Here is a 20,755-nt window from a genome sequence, read left to right as displayed (position 1 = left end):
TCACGCAACCGGATGAAGATACACCCTTTGGACGTCACTTGAAGGAAGTCACTAGATACCTGAACATAGGAGTACCAAGCTTCACAGGAACCTACAACGCCACTTTACCTGAAGAAGAGCGCTGGATGATTCAAGTTCAAGTTCCAGGAAGGACGTTCATTCCAGTCACTGAGCCCATAGAATTTTCTTTTGATGCACCAACTTGGAGTCTAGGAAAGAGCATGGCAGCTCACATCGCCATGGGACGCATTGGAGAAGTCTACCGCAAGGACCTCAGGGATACTATCTGTTGGGTTTCGTAGTAATTTCAAAAAATTTCCTACGCACACGCAAGATCATGTGATGCATAGCAACGAGAGGGGGAGTATGATCTATATACCTAGTAGATCGACAACGGAAGCATTTGGTTGATGTAGTCGTACGTCTTCACGATCCGACCAATCAAGCACCGAAACTACGGCACCTCTGAGTTCTAGCACACATTCTGCTCGATGACGATCCCCGGACTCTGATCTAGCAAAGTGTCGGGGAAGAGTTCTGTCAGCACGACGGCGTGGTGACGATCTTGATGCACTACTTCAGCAGGGCTTCGCCTAAACTCCGCTACAGTATTACCGAGGACTATGGTGGCTGGGGCGCCACACACGGCTAAGAAAAAGATCACGTGGATCAACTTGTGTGTCTCTGGGGTGCTCCTGCCTCCGTATATAAAGGACTAAAGGGGGAGGCTGGCCGGCCAAGGAGGGCGCGCCAGGAGAGTCCTACTCCCTCTGGGAGTAGGATTCCCCCCCCCCCAATCCTAGTTGGAATAGGATTCGCGGAGGGGGGAAAAGAGAGAGAGGGGCCGGCCCCCTCTCCTTGTCCTATTCGGACCAAGGGAGGGGAGGGGCGCGCGGCCCATGTAGGGCTGCCTCCTCTCTTTTCCACTAAGGCCCATCATGGCCCATTTAGCTCCCGGGGGGGGGGGGTTCCGGTAACCTCCCGGTACTCCGGTAAAATCCCGATTTCACCCGGAACACTTCCGGTATCCAAACATAGGCTTCCAATATATCAATCTTTATGTCTCGACCATTTCGAGACTCCTCGTCATGTCCGTGATCACATCCGGGACTCCGAACAACCTTCGGTCCATCAAAATGCATAAACTCATAATATAACAGTCATCGTAATCTTAAGCGTGCGGACCCTACGGGTTCGAGAACAATGTAGACATGACCGAGACATGTCTCCGGTCAATAACCAATAGCGGGACCTGGATGCCCATATTGGCTCCTACATATTCTACGAAGATCTTTATCGGTCAGACCGCATAACAACATACGTTGTTCCCTTTGTCATCGGTATGTTACTTGCCCGAGATTCGATCGTCGGTATTCCAATACCTAGTTCAATCTCATTGCCGGCAAGTCTATTTACTCGTTCTGTAATACATCATCCCGCAACTAACTCATTTAGTTGCAATGCTTGCAAGGCTTATGTGATGTGCATTACCGAGAGGGCCCAGAGATACCTCTCCGACAATCGGAGTGACAAATCCTAATCTCGAAATACGCCAACCCAACATGTACCTTTGGAGACACCTGTAATGCTCTTTTATAATCACCCAGTTACGTTGTGACGTTTGGTAGCACCCAAAGTGTTCCTCCGGCAAACGGGAGTTGCATAATCTCATAGTCATAGGAACATGTATAAGTCATGAAGAAAGCAATAGCAATATACTAAACGATCGGGTGCTAAGTTAATGGAATGGGTCATGTCAATCAGATCATTCAACTAATGATGTGACCTCGTTAATCAAATAACAACTCTTTGTTCATGGTTAGGAAACATAACCATCTTTGATTAACGAGCTAGTCAAGTAGAGGCATACTAGTGACACTTTGTTTGTCTATGTATTCACACGTGTATGATGTTTCCGGTTAATACAATTCTAGCATGAATAATAAACATTTATCATGATTATAAGGAAATAAATAATAACTTTATTATTGCCTCTAGGGCATATTTCCTTTAGTCTCCCACTTGCACTAGAGTCAATAATCTAGATTACACAGTAATGATTCTAACACCCATGGAGCCTTGGTGCTGATCATGTTTTGCTCATGGAAGAGGCTTAGTCAACGGGTCTGCAATATTCAGATCCGTATGTATCTTGCAAATCTCTATGTCTCCCACCTGGACTAGATCCCGGATGGAATTGAAGCGTCTTTTGATGTGCTTGGTTCTCTTGTGAAATCTGGATTCCTTTGCCAAGGCAATTGCACCAGGATTCTCACAAAAGATTTTCATTGGACCCGATGCACTAGGTATGACACCTAGATCGGATATGAACTCCTTCATCCAGATTCCTTCATTTGCTGCTTCCGAAGCAGCTATGTACTCCGCTTCACATGTAGATCCCGCTACAACGCTTTGTTTAGAACTGCACCAACTGACAGCTCCACCGTTTAATGTAAACACGTATCCGGTTTGCGATTTAGAATCGTCCGGATCAGTGTCAAAGCTTGCATCAACGTAACCTTTTACGATGAGCTCTTTGTCACCTCCATATACGAGAAGCATATCCTTAGTCCTTTTCAGGTATTTCAGGATGTTCTTGACCGCTGTCCAGTGATCCACTCCTGGATTACTTTGGTACCTCCCTGCTAGACTTCTAGCAAGGCACACATCAGGTCTGGTACACAGCATTGCATACATGATAGATCCTATGGCTGATGCATAGGGACCATCTTTCATATTCTCTCTATCTTCTGCATTGGTCGGGCATTGAGTCTTACTCAATCTCACACCTTGTAACACAGACAAGAACCCTTTCTTTGCTTGATCCATTTTGAACTTTTTCAAAACTTTGTCAAGGTATGTGCTTTGTGAAAGTCCAATTAAGCGTCTTGATCTATCTCTATAGATCTTAATGCCTAATATGTAAGCAGCTTCACCGAGGTCTTTCATTGAAAAACTCTTATTTAAGTATCCCTTTATGCTGTCCAGAAATTCTACATCATTTCCAATTAGTAATATGTCATCCACATATAATATCAGAAATGCTACAGAGCTCCCACTCACTTTCTTGTAAATACAGGCTTCTCCAAAAGTCTATATAAAACCAAATGCTTTGATCACACTATCAAAACGTTTATTCCAACTCCGAGAGGCTTGCACCAGTCCATAAATGGATCGCTGGAGCTTGCACACTTTGTTAGCTCCCTTTGGATCGACAAAACCTTCTGGTTGCATCATATACAACTCTTCTTCCAGAAATCCATTCAGGAATGCAGTTTTGACATCCATCTGCCAAATTTCATAATCATAAAATGCGGCAATTGCTAACATGATTCGGACAGACTTAAGCATCGCTACGGGTGAGGTCTCATCGTAGTCAATCCCTTGAACTTGCCGAAAACCTTTTGCGACAAGTCGAGCTTTGTAGACAGTAATATTACCGTCAGCGTCAGTCTTCTTCTTGAAGATCCATTTATTCTCAATTGCTTGCCGATCATCGGGCAAGTCAACCAAAGTCCATACTTTGTTCTCATACATGGATCCCATCTCAGATTTCATGGCTTCAAGCCACTTTGCGGAATCTGGGCTCACCATCGCTTCTTCATAGTTCGTAGGTTCATCATGATCTAGTAGCATGACTTCCAGAACAGGATTACCGTACCACTCTGGCGTGGACCTTACTTTGGTTGATCTACGAGGTTCAGTAGTATCTTGTTCTGAAGTTTCATGATCATCATCATTAGCTTCCTCGCTAACTGGTGTAGGTGTCGCAGAAACAGTTTTCTGTGATGTACTACATTCCAATAAGGGAGTAGGTACAGTTACCTCGTCAAGTTCTACTTTCCTCCCACTCACTTCTTTCGAGAGAAACTCCTTCTCCAGAAGGTTTCCGAATTTAGCAACAAAAGTTTTGCCTTCGGATCTGTGATAGAAGGTGTATCCAATAGTTTCCTTTGGATATCCTATGAAGACACATTTCTCCGATTTGGGTTCGAGCTTATCAGCTTGAAGCTTTTTCACATAAGCATCGCAGCCCCAAACTTTTAGAAATGACAACTTTGGTTTCTTGCCAAACCACAGTTCATAAGGCGTCGTCTCAACGGATTTTGATGGTGCCCTATTTAATGTGAATGCAGCTGTCTCTAGAGCGTATCCCCAAAACGATAGCGGTAAATCAGTAAGAGACATCATAGATCGCACCATATCTAGTAAAGTACGATTACGACGTTCGGACACACCATTACGCTGTGGTGTTCCGGGTGGCGTGAGTTGCGAAACTATTCCACAATTTTTCAAATGTACACCAAACTCATAACTCAAATATTCTCCTCCACGATCAGATCGTAGAAACTTTATTTTCTTGTTACGATGATTTTCAACTTCACTCTGAAATTCTTTGAACTTTTCAAATGTTTCAGACTTATGTTTCATTAAGTAGATATACCCATATCTGCTTAAGTCATCTGTGAAGGTGAGAAAATAACTATCCGCCACGAGCCTCAATATTCATCGGACCACATACATCTGTATGTATGATTTCCAACAAATCTGTTGCTCTCTCCATAGTACCGGAGAATGGTGTTTTGGTCATCTTGCCCATGAGGCACGGTTCGCAAGTACCAAGTGATTCATAATCAAGTGGTTCCAAAAGTCCATCAGTATGGAGTTTCTTCATGCGCTTTACACCGATATGACCTAAACGGCAGTGCCACAAATATGTTGCACTATCATTATCAACTCTGCATCTTTTGGCTTCAACATTATGAATATGTGTGTTACTACTATCGAGATTCAACAAGAATAGACCACTCTTCAAGGGTGCATGACCATAAAATATATTACTCATATAAATAGAACAACCATTATTCTCTGATTTAAATGAATAACCGTCTCGCATTAAACAAGATCCAGATATAATGTTCATGCTTAACGCTGGCACCAAATAACAATTATTTAGGTCTAATATTAATCTCGAAGGTAGATGTAGAGGTAGCGTGCCGACTGCGATCACATCGACTTTGGAACTGTTTCCCACGCGCATCGTCACCTCGTCCTTAGCCAATCTTCGCTTAATCCGTAGTCCCTGTTTCGAGTTGCAAATATTAGCAACAGAACCAGTATCAAATACACAGGTGCTACTGCGAGCATTGGTAAGGTACACATCAATAACATGTATATCACATATACCTTTGTTCACCTTGCCATCCTTCTTATCCGCCAAATACTTGGGGCAGTTCCGCTTCCAGTGACCAGTCTGCTTGCAGTAGAAGCACTCAGTTTCAGGCTTAGGTCCAGACTTGGGTTTCTTCTCTTGAGCAGCAACTTGCTTGCCATTCTTCTTGAAGTTCCCTTTCTTCTTCCCTTTGCCCTTTTTCTTGAAACTAGTGGTCTTATTGACCATCAACACTTGATGCTCCTTCTTGATTTCTACCTCCGCAGCTTTCAGCATTGCGAAGAGCTCGGGAATAATCTTGTTCATCCCTTGCATATTATAGTTCATCACGAAGCTCTTGTAGCTTGGTGGCAGTGATTGGAGAATTCTGTCAATGACGCAATCATCTGGAAGATTAACTCCCAATTGAACCAAGTGATTATTATACCCAGACATTTTGAGTATATGCTCACTGACAGAACTGTTCTCCTCCATCTTGTAGCTATAGAACTTATTGGAGACTTCATATCTCTCAATCCGGGCATTTGCTTGAAATATTAACTTCAACTCCTGGAACATCTCATATGCTCCATGACGTTCAAAACGTCGTTGAAGTCCCGATTCTAAGCCGTAAAGCATGGCACACTGAACTATAGAGTAGTCATCAGCTTTGCTCTGCCAGACGTTCATAACATCCGGCGTTGCTCCTGCAGCAGGCCTGGCACCCAGCGGTGCTTCCAGGACATAATTCTTCTGTGCAGCAATGAGGATAATCCTCAAGTTACAGACCCAGTCCGTGTAATTGCTACCATCATCTTTCAACTTTGCTTTCTCAAGGAGCGCATTAAAATTCAACGAAACAACAGCACGAGCCATCTATCTACAAAAAAGCATAAACGAGCAAGATACTTATCAGGTACTAAGTTTCATGATAAATTTAAGTTCAGTTAATTTACTTAAAGAACTCCCACTTAGATAGACATCCCTCTAATCCTCTAAGTGATTACGTGATCCAAATCAACTAAACCATGTCCGATCATCACGTGAGATGGAGTAGTTTCATTGGTGAACATCATTATGTTGATCATATCTACTATATGATTCACGCTCGACCTTTCGGTCTCCGTGTTCCAAGGCCATATCTGTATATGCTTGGCTCGTCAAGTATAACCTGAGTATTCCGCGTGTGCAACTGTTTTGCACCCGTTGTATTTGAACGTAGAACCTATCACACCCAATCATCACGTGGTGTCTCAGCACGAAGAACTTTCGCAACGGTGCATACTCAGGGAGAACACTTCTTGATAATTTAGTGAGAGATCATCTTATAATGCTACCGTCAATCAAAGCAAGATAAGATGCATAAAAGATAAACATCACATGCAATCAATATAAGTGATATGATATGGCCATCATCATCTTGTGCTTGTGATCTCCATCTCCGAAGCACCGTCGTGATCACCATCATCACCGGCGTGACACCTTGATCTCCATCGTAGCATCGTTGTCGTCTCGCCAAGCTTGTGCTTCCATGACTATTGCTACCGTTTAGTGATAAAGTAAAGCACTACATCGCGATTGCATTGCATACAATAAAGCGACAACCATATGGCTCCTGCCGGTTGCCGATAACTCGGTTACAAAACATGATCATCTCATACAATAAAATTCAGCATCATGCCTTGACCATATCACATCACAACATGCCCTGCAAAAACAAGTTAGACGTCCTCTACTTTGTTGTTGCAAGTTTTACGTGGCTGCTACGGGCTTAAGCAAGAACCAATCTCACCTACGCATCAAAACCACAACGATAGTTTGTCAATTTGACTCCGTTTTAACCTTCGCAAGGACCGGGCGTAGCCACACTTGGTTCAACTAAAGTTGGAGAGACTGTCACCCACAAGCCACCTCTGTGCAAAGCACGTCGGGAGAACCGGTCTCGCGTAAGCGTACGCGTAATGTCGATCTGGGCCACTTCATCCAACAATACCGCCGAACCAAAGTATGACATGCTGGTAGGCAGTATGACTTATATCGCCCACAACTCACTTGTGTTCTACTCGTGCATATTACATCAACATATAAAACCTAGGCTCGGATGCCACTGTTGGGTTTCGTAGTAATTTCAAAAAAATTCCTACACACACGCAAGATCATGTGATGCATAGCAACGAGAGGGGGAGTATGATCTACATACCTAGTAGATCGACAACAGAAGCGTTTGGTTGATGTAGTCGTACGTCTTCACGATCCGACCGATCAAGCACCGAAACTACGGCACCTCCGAGTTCTAGCACACGTTCAGCTCGATGACGATCCCCGGACTCCGATCCAGCAAAGTGTCGGGGAAGAGTTCCGTCAGCACGACGGCGTGGTGACGATCTTGATGCACTACAGCAGCAGGGCTTCGCCTAAACTCCACTACAGTATTATCGAGGACTATGGTGGCTGGGGCGCCGCACACGGCTAAGGAAAAGATCACGTGGATCAACTTGTGTGTCTCTGGGGTGCTCCTGCCTCCGTATATAAAGGACTAAAGGGGGGAGGCTGGCCGGCCAAGGAGGGCCGCCAGGAGAGTCCTACTCCCTCTGGGAGTAGGATTCCCCCCCCCCAATCCTAGTTGGAATAGGATTCGCGGAGGGGGGAAAAGAGAGAGAGGGGCTAGCCCCCTCTCCTTGTCCGATTCGGACCAAGGGAGGGGAGGGGCACGCGGCCCATGTAGGGCTGCCTCCTCTCTTTTCCACTAAGGCCCATCATGGCCCATTTAGCCCCCGGGGGGGTTACTTTAACCTCCCGGTACTCCGGTAAAATCCCGATTTCACCCGGAACACTTCCGGTATCCAAACATAGGCTTCCAATATATCAATCTTTATGTCTCGACCATTTCAAGACTCCTCGTCATGTCCGTGATCACATCCGGGATCGAACAACCTTCGGTACATCAAAATGCATAAACTCATAATATAACAGTCATCGTAACCTTAAGCATGCGGACCCTACAGGTTCGACAACAATGTAGACATGACCGAGACACGTCTCCGGTCAATAACCAATAGCGGGACCTGGATGCCCATATTGGCTCCTACATATTCTACGAAGATCTTTATCGGTCAGACCGCATAACAACATACGTCGTTCCCTTTGTCATCGGTATGTTACTTGCCCGAGATTCGATCGTCGGTATTCCAATACCTAGTTCAATCTCGTTGTCGGCAAGTCTCTTTACTCGTTCTGTAATACATCATCCCGCAACTAACTCATTTAATTGCAATGCTTGCAAGGCTTAAGTGATGTGCATTACCGAGAGGGCCCAGAGATACCTCTCCGACAATCGGAGTGACAAATCCTAATCTCGAAATACGCAAACCCAACATGTACCTTTGGAGACACCTGTAATGCTCCTTTATAATCACCCAGTTACGTTGTGACATTTGGTAGCACCCAAAGTGTTCCTCCGGCAAACGGGAGTTGCATAATCTCATAGTCATAGGAACATGTATAAGTCATGAAGAAAGCAATAGCAACATACTAAACGATCGGGTGCTAAGCTAATGGAATGGGTCATGTCAATCAGATCATTCAACTAATGATGTGACCTCGGTAATCAAATAACAACTCTTTGTTCATGGTTAGGAAACATAACCATCTTTGATTAACGAGCTAGTCAAGTAGAGGCATACTAGTGACACTTTGTTTGTCTATGTATTCACACGTGTATTATGTTTCCAGTTAATACAATTCTAGCATGAATAATAAACATTTATCATGATTATAAGGAAATAAATAATAACTTTATTATTGCCTCTAGGGCATATTTCCTTCACTATCTACCAGATTTGTGGGCGCCGAGATGAACACTGGGAGATGATCAGCACCAGGAAGGATAGATCAATTGCAGCTTTTATCCAGGAGCTAAACCAGCACATTCGACGACAGGAGAACCAGATGTGCGCCGACATGATAGATCCGAAGAAGGCTAAGACTAGAATCAAGGAACTGGAGGAAGAACTCAAGGCTACACGTGAAGATTATGAAGAGGAAATTGAAGTACTGGTGGAGAAGAATGACGACCTGATCAAGAAGATTGGAATATTTATGGGAGACCCTACGCCAGTAGATAAAGACGAAGAACCCAAGGAGATTAGCCTGGAAGACTACATCATCATCGACGGCACCGGCTCGGAAGCAGATAGTAGCGATGATGACTATGTTGATGAAGCTGGAGCACATATCATGGAGTCAACGACCGTAGAATATTTCTAGTAGACCACCTCATCAGTAGTAGTCCACCATGTAAATATAGTAGTCCGAGCACTTTTGCGATAGATAGATCGATTGTATGCCCTTGTTTGATTGATTGAAGTGAATTGTTTGCTTTGCCTCATGTGCATATGGGTAGTGTTTTCTCTTTAGACCCCCTCTATTCTTATATCTCATCTTTTCTAAACCCTCAGATGCCTCCGAGACGTGACCCCGGATTTGCCTTCCCACCGGAGCTCACCCAGTTGATCCAGCAGCAGAACACATTGATGCAATTGCTAGTCCAGAATCAGAATCAGGGGAACAACAACAACAACCCACCACCACCACCACCACCTGTTGACCACTTAGCCCGTTTTCTTAGGTTGAATCCGCCGGTGTTTTCCAGTAGCACCGAGCCGATAGTAGCAGATGATTGGCTCCGCAAGATAGCTAGGGAGTTGACCACAGCAGGATGCACAGATGCGGAGAAGGTGAATTTTGCCGCACATCAGTTAGAAGGACCCGCAACATCATGGTGGGAGAATTTCACAGCCACTTTCCCAGTAGACACTGTCACATGGGACCAGTTTCAGCAGGCTTTTCATACTGCACACGTTTCAGCATGAGCTATGGCCATGAAGAAGCGTGAGTTTCACAACTTGCGCCAAGGAGGAAGGACAGTTGGCCAGTATGTGGAGGAATTTAGTAAGTTAGCACGTTATGCCCTAGATGACGTCGCTACGGATGCAGCTAAGCAGGAGAAGTTTCTGGAAGGACTGAATGATGAGTTGAGCATGCAGTTGATGGTAGCAACCTTCAACAACTACCATGAGTTGGTAGATCGTGCTCTTATGATTGAAGGGAAGCAACAGCAACTTGAGAACCGCAAGAGGAAGTATGGACAAGGAAAGTACAATTCAGGAGCTCAGCAGAAGCCACGTTTTACCCCTAGACAGGGAGGACATTTTCAGCATACCCATGGAGGAGGTAGCACGCATAATCACAATGGCACCAAGAATGGAAATGGCAATGGAGGAAGCAACGGCCAGAACCGCACCAACCCCTCAACCCCAGCCAAGAAGGACCTAAGCCAAGTCACTTGCTTTAAGTGTTCGAAGATAGGACATTATGCCAATGAATGTCCTGAATTACAAAATGGAAATAGCAATGGAAGTTTTGGGAAGAAGCCGAACCCTTTCAACAGGGGACAAGTGAAGCACGTTAGCGTGGAGGAGGTTGAAGCTCAGCCTGATGCAGTAATAGGTAAGTTTTTGGTTAAGTCAGTTACTGCACTCGTTCTTTTTGATACTGGCGCATCGCATTCATACATCTCAAGGGGATTTGTGGATAAGTATAACCTACCAACCCAAGCCCTTAGGTCACCCATGTTAGTAACCTCGCCCGGAGCAGAGTATGTGGCTAGTCTATGGTGTGATCGGTTACCATTAAGGATTGGTAACTATGTTTTTCCCTCAGACCTAATAGTATTGGAATCTCAAGGATTGGATGTGATATTAGGCATGGATTGGTTATCAAAGTATGCAGGGAATATTGAGTGTGCTAGTAAGTCAATTTTGCTTACCACCCCAGAAGGGAGAAGGATCAAGTATGTATCCCGGCATGTGCCAAAGAGGACTCAAGTAAATTGCCTAACAGGAGTTGTGCAGGAGGAAGTACCAGTGGTAAGGGATTTCCCTGATGTATTTCCAGAGGAGTTGCCAGGCATGCCACCGGATAGAGATATTGAGTTTTTGATTGAGCTATTGCCAGGCACAGGTCCAATATCAAAGAGACCATATAGGATGCCAGTAAAAGATTTGGTGGAAATTAAGAAGCAGATTAAGGAGTTATCGGAATCAGGCGATTCAAGCGCCTAGAGTTTTGTCTCGAAACCCTTTATCCGTTTAACCAACTTAAACAAGATTTTGCTACTATAAAATTTGCCCTAGATCCAGATTAGTAGAACGAAGTTGTTTTCTTTCGCAGTTTGTTTTCGTTGGTTCGTTCGATTTGATTCTTTTTGCCAACCGGAGTTCTTAAGTTGAACCTTCTGGTTAGATCTCTTATTTGAGTTTTACCTATGCATTAGATGAGTACTTATTGTATGCTTGTTTGTTTGTCTGTGATAGAATACCCGGAGTGCGCCGCCTGTTACTTCGAATCGTTAGGTTTCGCGGATCATCAGCAAGGCAAGTAACACTTTGATCATACATTTCCTACTACCGAGTTTTATTGCATTAGATCAATCCTCACACATTGCATGATTAGGATGTAATTAAATTGTGGGATGGGAAGTAGATGAGGTAGTACCTATTACCTGTTTATATCAAACCTTTGGGAGTTACTTCTACGTTTGCTTATTATGCCATGCTATGCTAGTAGACGTGGATTGGGTGAGTGAAATCCATGACAGATGTGGGATTGTTAATTAATGGTTTATCTAAGGTGGCAACTTAAACACACATCTGGGTGGATTGAGGCACCTGGGTATTCCAGGACTTGCCTGTTTTCTTTTGGACCGCCACCCAGGCTCAAAGGGATCATGAGACTATTCATACTAGAAACTTCCGTGTGCAGGCACAAACTATTATGGGCTCTAGCATAGTTGAGTAAGTTGTGCGAACTCTTACAGTGGTAGACTAGCAGATGTAGGGGATGTAGGTGGTACGGTCTACCCATCGTAAGGTGCTAGCGCTTCTGAAAGACTATGTCTCGGTCATCCGTCTTCTCAAACACCCTGTAGTGCGAGAAAACAAACGGAGGTGATCGAGTCTTGTGGGGAAAAGTGCGCAAACCTCTGCAGAGTGTAATAAACTAATCATGGTTAGCCGTGTCCCCGGTTATGGACATCTTGAGTATTTAGTACTTGGATTTTCATGTGAATCTCAACATGTTACTCTTAATTAATTTTGTTGGGTTTTGTTAATGATGATGCTTAATTGGGATTGAGAATGCTGTCAACCATTCTCAATGTTTAACAACCACCATGATAGTAATTAAATTTTATTCCTTTGAAGTAGGGAAAAATTGGCTTTATGCAAAACTGTAACCATAGAGCTTTCCACCAGCCAAATATGCATATAGTATAGCTGTTTCATTCCATTACTCTCTATGTGTTACCTTGCCAGCATATTCCATGTGCTGACCCGTTTTCGGGCTGCAACATTAATGTTGCAGACTTATCAAACGACGATTAAGGAGTTTTTAGGTCGTGGTCCTATACTCAGTGATGCCGTTGGAGTTGATGGACTCACTTATCTTCCAAGCCTTTCGCTGTTATCGTTATTAGATGGCCTTAAGCCATACTTATTGTAATAAGTTCTCTTTTGAGACACTCGATGTAATAAGTGTGTGATTGCTACTCTGCTATAAATCCTCCGAGTACTGTGTGGTGTCAGCATTACTGATCCAGGGATGACACCGGAGCACAGAGATCAGACTGTTTGAGGTCTGGTCGCTACAACCCGTTGACTACAACCTCTCTCACAAGCATAACATGATCAAACCCAGAACTCATTGAGTATTAATCACATAGTGATGTGAACTAGATTAGTGACTCTAGTAAACTCTTTGGATGTTGGTCACATGGCGATGTGACCTGTGAGTGTTAATCACATGGCGATGTGAACTAGATTATTGACTCTAGTGCAAGTGGGAGACTGTTGGAAATATGCCCTAGAGGCAATAATAGATTGGTTATTATTATATTTCCTTGTTCATGATAATCGTTTATTATCCATGCTAGAATTGTATTGATAGGAAACTCAGATACATGTGTGGATACATAGACAACACCATGTCCCTAGTAATCCTCTAGTTGACTAGCTCGTTGATCAATAGATGGTTATGGTTTCCTAACCATGGACATTGGATGTCGTTGATAACGGGATCACATCATTAGGAGAATGATGTGATGGACAAGACCCAATCCTAAGCCTAGCACAAGATCGTGTAGTTCGTTTGCTAAAGCTTTTCTAATGTCAAGTATCATTTCCTTAGACCATGAGATTATGCAACTCCCGGATACCGTAGGAGTGCTTTGGGTGTGCCAAACGTCACAATGTAACTGGGTGGCTATAAAGGTACACTACATGTATCTTCGAAAGTGCCTGTTGGGTTGGCACGAATCGAGACTGGGATTTGTCACTCCGTGTAAATGGAGAGGTATCTCTGGGCCCACTCGGTAGGACATCATCATAATATGCACAATGTGAACAAGGAGTTGATCACGGGATGATGTGTTACGGAACGAGTAAAGAGACTTGCCGGTAACGAGATTGAACAAGGTATCGGATACCGACGATCGAATCTCGGGCAAGTACAATACCGCTGGACAAAGGGAATTGTATACGGGATTGATTGAATCCTCGACATCGTGGTTCATCCGATGAGATCATCGTGGAACATGTGGGATCCAACATGGATATCCAGATCCCGCTGTTGGTTATTGGCCGGAGAGTTGTTTCGGTCATGTCTGCATGGTTCCCAAACCCGTAGGGTCTACACACTTAAGGTTCGGTGACGCTAGAGTTGTTATGGGAAATAGTATGTGGTTACAGAAGGTTGTTCGGAGTCCCGGATGAGACCCCGGACATGACGAGTAGCTCCGGAATGGTCCGGAGGTGAAGATCGGTATATTGGACGAAGGGTATTGGAGTCCGGAATTGTTCCGGGGTACGAGGTGATGACCAGCATGTCCGAAAGGGGTTTCGGAGGCCCCGGCAAGCGTTGGGGGGCCTTATGGGCCAAGGGGAGAGGGCACATCAGCCCACTAAGGGGCTGAGCGCCCCTCCCACCCCATCTCACGTAACCAGGAGAGGTGGGGGCGCCACCCCTAGGGCAGCCACCCCTCCCGTCTTGGGGGCCAAGTTTCCTAGGGGGTGCGGGCGCCCAAACCCATCTAGGGTTTCCCCTGTGGCCGCCGCCCCTCCCCTAGGGAACCCTAGGGTGCCCCCTCCTCCCTTTCCCCTATATATAGTGAGGGAGAGAGAGGGCAGCCGCACCCTTCCCCTGGCGCAACCCTCTTCCTCCTCCAACACCTCATCCTCCTCCATAGTGCTTGGCGAAGCCCTTCCGGAGAACCACGAGCTCCATCACCACCACGCCGTCGTGCTGTCGGAGTTTTCCCTCAACTTCTTCTCCTCTCACCTTGCTGGATCAAGAAGGAGGAGACGTCTCCTACCGTACGTGTGTTGAACGCGGAGGTGCCGTCAGTTCGGCGCTAGGATCATCGGTGATTTGGATCACGACGAGTACGACTTCATCAACCCCGTTCACTTGAACGCTTCCGCTTAGCGATCTACAGGGATATGTAGATGCACTCTCCTTCCCTCGTTGCTAGATTACTCCATAGATTGATCTTGGTGATGCGTGGAAAATTTTGAATTTCTGCTACGATCCCCAATAGTGTCTTCACGGCTGCTTGAATATTCTTGTGCAAGCCCTTGATGTAATGGTGGATGAAGCACTTGGTGCTCAGGCTGGGGTTGAGATGTAGCACATGGTGTAGACACTCCCAAAACATCGCCGTATACGCAGCCACTGTGCCCATCTGTGTCAGCTCTAGCAGTGAGCGCATGCGCGGGTCGAACTCACTCTCAGGCATTTCGTCGAACATGTGGTAGACAGGAACTGGAGTGGTGACTGCAGGACTAGTCGGAAGGAACGGGGGCAAGTCCGTCACCAGCCGCGCATATGAGGTGGATCCTTGGTGAGGGTGGAGCAGTAACACTGCTGCTGGTGAACACGGCAGGTCCGGCGTGGGCGAGCCTGCCTGGGACGTCGCGGAGGCCGTCGTGGTGTCGCGCGCCTTGCGGACGCCGTCAGGCGCTTTGCGGGTAGGATGGATTTGCTTTTGTAGATCATGGTGGATTTGCTCGTTGAAGGCGCGCTGCGCTCCCAGGCGCTTGTCGTCGGTGGCTTTAGTCTCATCCAACTTGCTGAGGAGGGACTCGAGCAACACCTTCAGTTCGCCGGTGTTCGCGGCCATGCCGGAGAGAACATGGTTGTCTGGGCAGATGGTTGGGTCGGCATTGTCATGGCTGTTGCCGAGGATCGAACCCCACGGTGGATTTCGAGCGGCCTCTCGAAAGAAGCCGCACCGGACGCGACGGATGTTATCGATCGAGCGGACGAACAAATCACGGGGCAACGAAAATTTTGGATGGATCAACCTTGCTCCAATTACCAAATTATCACGACCCGATCGTTGGATGGATCGAGGATGCACAAATTAGCTCAGTATTTGGATCGATTTGGGATAATTTGGGAGAATTAGGGGTGAGGAATCACAGAAGGGGATGAGGACCAGAAGCACACGAGATGAGATTCAGAACATTTATTCATTCCTTCGCTACCTCCTCCTGTGCTCCCCCTGCTGTATATGTAGCCTTGCCTCCATGTGACTTCTATGTGGGACCAACCTTCAAGAGATGGCCCACCATCCAGCTGTGCTTACCAACGCATAGGTCGGGCATGACACACACATGCATTTGTTTCTTGCCGAAGCCTCGAAGGTTCTCGTGCGCGTGTGCTCCTTTCCTCTTGGACCTTTTCCAAAAATAAATAAAATAAAAATCAAGAAATCTGCATGTGCCGCTTCAGTCGGAGGTGCATGTTGCCGCGACCCGCATCACACGCCTGAGCCAGCCTGTCCGCACATGGACCGCACTGGCCCACCAGCTTGGACCGGCCCACCCGCGCGCCGCAGCCTTGGCTGACCTACGCACACACGGCGCGCCAGCGCACCGCTTCTCCTGCGGTGGCGAAAATTACTGTTTTGACCCTCCCTTAATTTGATTTTAGTTAAACACTTTTTCAGGATTTCACCCTCTGGTGACGCTATTCATGGCCGCGTTTTGTGTTGCACGTGACACGCCACAGTTCGGATTAGGGTCAAACCGCGCTAATCTTTGACTGACGGATAAAAAAAATGATGCTGGCCTTTATACAATACCAAGGAGAGAAGATAGTTTGGAGGTAATTAAGAAAAAAAAATCATTGTACTCACCCCCAATGTTATTAATCCAACTTCTTTGTGGCAATTTAGACCCATTCACTTGTGTAATGTGGTTTATAAGGGGTTGTCCAAGGTGCTTGCTAATAGGCTCAAAGTCTTATTACTAGAGATCATCTTTGTGGAGCAGTCTTCTTTTGTCTTGGGCAGATTAATATTAATTATATTTATGATAACTTTTGAGTGCTTACACTTCATGAAGATTAATAAAGCAAAGAAGAACATGAGTTATGCGTAGAAAATTGATATGATGAAAGCATATGATTGTTTGGATTGCTATCATGGGGAAACCGATGTTCTGTATGGATTTCATTGCTGGTGTATGTCTTTTGGGTATATTTAGGGCATATCTAGATGTGTCTTAGTTATTGCACATAATGACTCAATGAAACATAAAAGAAAAAAAAATACCCGCATGAATCCTCCCCTAAAATCAATGGCATAGAATTTAAATATGCAATACTTATGACACATCTAGATATGTTTTAGCTAAAAGATGTATTTTCTACTCTTCCCGTCTCATAATAGGTGTCTCAACCGGTATAAAGTTGAGACACCTATTTTGAGACGGAGGGAGTAGTTCCGAGTGGTGATCAGCTTGAGAATTTTAAACCAAATAGAGAAATCGGTCAGGATCCAATGTATTTGTATCATTTGCTACTAAGAGACTATCATGTTTGTTGAAAGACTCTGTAATTGTACAAACAAAAACACAAGCATTCAAGACATTGAGTTGATAACTAAACCATAACTGTACGTACGACCAGCTGGTCAATTATTTATTTACCCAAGTAGTACAAGCCTCACTTTATTCTCGCTTGCAAGTTTGCAACAACACATCGAAATCAAATCGACGGTGATGCATGCAACAGCGTGGCTTGTGAAAGTATAACTCCGATCAGGCGTAGTACTTGATGTAGCTACTGTAGTCGCTCTGCTTGTCGAAGTATCGGTCCCAGAGCATGACCCCGCCGTAGTTGTCCTTCTTCTGCACCACCGGCGTGATGCCGTAGTAGACGTTCTTGGGGTGTATCCACTGGTACGACTTCTCGTCGGCGGTGAGCCCGATGAAGAACCGGGTGGCCGGGTACGCCGCCGTCCACCTGTCCCACGCCTCCTCCCACGCCCCGTACTGGTTGCACGCCTTGTCGCTCTCCTCGTAGATCCTCACGTGCACGCGCTCCAAGATCCCCGTCGCCAGCGCCCGCCCCACGTGCGCCGCCGGCGGGTACCCGCACCGGACCGTCGCCGTCAGGTGCAGCGGCTTCCCCGGGCCGCCGCGGATGTTGTGCTTCGCCAGCTCCAGCGCCAGCACGTCGTAGCGGTCCGCCGGCGTGCCGTGCTCCAGGAAGAGGTCGACGCCGTCGAGCCACGCGTCGCCAAAGGGGCGGGGCACGCCAGGCTTGGACCCGCCCAAGTAGGAGTTCCAGAGGTGGTCGAAGAGGTCGAGCGCGGAGCGGTTGGACGGGAGCGAGTAGCCGGTGCCGTAGCCGCCAACGGAGAGGGAGACGGGGACGCCCTTGGACTGGCAGTGCTTGATGTCGGCGCCGACGGCGGAGAGGTCGTGGCCGGAGAGGTCGAGGTGGTACTTTCCTTTGGCGCCAAAGACGTCGAGGAAAGACATGGTGACCATGGTGTACATGCCGGAGTCGCAGGCCTCGCGCAGGGACCCCTCGGCCTTGTTCCGGCCCCAGAACACCGTCACCTGGCCGGTCTTCCCCGCCGCCAAGCCCGGCGCCGCCAGGGATAGCGCCGTGACGACGGAGAGAAGGGCCAGGAGGCAGGCTGCTGGCCTCCCGGGTGCGAGCGGCGCCATTGTTGGTTTCTTCTACTCGTAGGCGTAGCTAGCTTTAGTATTTGCCTTTGCTTGTTTGGATGAAGAGTTGTTTAGCTCGAATGCGATATATATAGATGGATTTTGGAGGCAAATTAAATATAGAGAGGTAGATCGAGACGTGGAGCGCAGCTCGTTAGGCAGCTATAGCTGAGTGGAGCACCATTTTAGCTAGCTATGGTTGACTTGAGTTGGGCAAGCAAGAGTAACATTTCAGGTTGCTTTTGGTTGCTCCCTTCCGGGCGGCGTGCCGCACGCAGGAGTGAATCCTAAGGGCATTTCTAACTCCCCTAAAAGTTAAGGGACTAAAAGGCTTAGTGGAGTATAAATACTCCACTAAGTTTTGACCGGACCTAACCGATCTCTTTGTTTGAGAAAAGTAAAAATCTCTGTCTTGATTGATGGTTACAGACGCTATTTATACCATCTGTAGAGAGACACGAGCGAAGGAAGGCTTCGGTTTCAGAGGGCACAAATGAGAGACGTCTGTGCGGGACAAACCGCAAGACGGTTTGGACATGGGGAGATTCCTCCCTAATTACATATGTTGTAATTATAATCACAACACTCCCCCTAATCTAGGCTTGAACATGTAGAATCATCTTTTGATTGTCCGGGTAGTGCTATCATCTCAAAAGGATTCTCCTTCAAAAAATTCTTCATGAAATCTTTGATAAAAACCTGAAACATAAACTCACAAAGAGATAGCATAATGTGATGTCTTGAACAAGGATATCTCAAAAAGAGACTCCCCCTGACACCTGCAAGTTTTAAGTCGTCACATACCAATTCCATGATCATATTGTTGGAATGTAGAAATTGGTGAAGACTTGGTAAATAAATCAGTAAGATTGCCACATGATTTAACTTGCAAGATGTTTATTTCCCCGCTTTTCTGAAGATTGTGTGTGTGTGTGGGGGGGGGGGGACTTAGGAGAAATATGGTACTAATATTACTGTTTATGTATCATGTTTGCATCTGCGCAACACAGGCCACATTATCCTCATAGATAATGGTGGTGACTCTATCGAACCAATTCCACATGATTGTTGTTTATGGTTTATCATTCTGCAAAGCCATAAATATTCACATGATGCTTCAAATAATGAAATTATTTCAGAATGATTGGTAGATGTTCCCACCAGAGTATGTTTTGAAAACTTCCATGATATAGCAGTACCACCATGTAGGAACACAAAGCCGGTCTGTGATATGACATTATGGGGATCAGACAAATAGCACCGAAGGTACGACACCTCCACGATCTGCACATGTTCAGCTCGGTGACGTCCCACGAACTGTAGATCCAGCTGAGGTCGAGGAAGAGTTTCGTCAGCATGACATCGTGATGACGGTGATGATGAAGTTACTGACACAGGGCTTCTCCTAAGCTCTACGACGATATGACCGAGGTGGATGTTGGTGTCAAAACCGGCGGATCTCGGGTAGGGGGTCCCAAACTGTGCGTCTAAGGTCGATGGTAACAGGAGACAGGGGACATGATGTTTACCCAGGCCCGGGCCCTCTCTATGGAGGTAATACCCTACGTCCTGCTTGATTGATCTTGATGAATACGAGTATTACAAGAGTTGATCTACCACGAGATCGTAATGGCTAAACCCTAGACGTCTAGTCTGGCTATGATTATGAGGATTCGGGGTATCTACGGACCTAGCCCTCCAGTTTATATAGACACGGGAGGGATCTAGGGTTACACAAGGTCGGTTACAGAGAAAGGAATCTACATAGTTGGCCGCCAAGCTTGCCTTCCACGCCAAGGAAAGTCTCATCCGGACACGGGTGCAGTCTTCGGTCTTCATATCTTCACAACCCATCAGTCTGGCCCATGGCTAACAGGCCGGGCGCCCGAGGACCCCTTAGTCCAGGACTCCCTCAGTAGCCCCCGAACCAATCTTCAATGGCGAGGTGTTCGGTGCATAGATTGTCTTCGGCATTGCAAGGCGGGTTCCTCCACCAATGACTTCCAAGTAGTGTATTCGGCCTTCCATTCAATGCATGTACCCTTCGGCTTCTGTGTATCAACAACTTCAACGTCCACGTGTCGAGCGGATGCGAGAGGTCAGGGCGTTTTTGCACATAACACCCCGGCCGTGCGAGGGACAATGTCTATTTAACGAGGCTGGATCCTAGATCCATTCAACCATCTCGCAGAGAAAATCCCGTAGGTTGCCAGGAAAGAACATGTCTAGCGTTCCCAGCTCCTCCTCCCGTCCCTGTGGCCTAGATAGAGGCGAGTGGGAGAGGTGCTCCGTATCCCACGGTCAGCTGGTGAAGCTGCAAACGCAGGGGTTTCTCCCCCCTGCAGATCTGGTCCCTGTCCGAGCAGGGTTGACCTCCCTTGATGGCAAAACCCAGGTAGAGGATTTCCCCAATCCATCCGGGGGAGCGAGTGTGTTTCATCCCCTATCTGCTAAGGGGCGTAGGATTTCCAATTCATCCATTCCTTCGAGGGGTTCTGGAATATTATGGCCTCCAGCTGCATAACTT

General features: G+C 46.4%; 1 protein-coding gene across 1 annotated transcript; it reads right to left on the bottom strand.

Moving 5' to 3' along the window:
* Window positions 1–17,065: 17,065 nt before the first annotated feature.
* Window positions 17,066–18,400, bottom strand: LOC119314698 (xylanase inhibitor protein 1-like). Its single transcript, XM_037589398.1, has one exon. The coding sequence runs from the start codon at window positions 18,226–18,228 to the stop codon at window positions 17,311–17,313; it is 918 nt and encodes a 305-aa protein (XP_037445295.1). The 5' UTR covers window positions 18,229–18,400; the 3' UTR covers window positions 17,066–17,310.
* Between the last annotated feature and the right edge of the window lie 2,355 nt (window positions 18,401–20,755).

Source organism: Triticum dicoccoides, chromosome 6A (assembly GCF_002162155.2).
Source record: "Triticum dicoccoides isolate Atlit2015 ecotype Zavitan chromosome 6A, WEW_v2.0, whole genome shotgun sequence".
NCBI classification, from domain to species: Eukaryota; Viridiplantae; Streptophyta; class Magnoliopsida; order Poales; family Poaceae; genus Triticum; species Triticum dicoccoides.
This window is presented reverse-complemented; position numbering and strand designations above follow the sequence as displayed.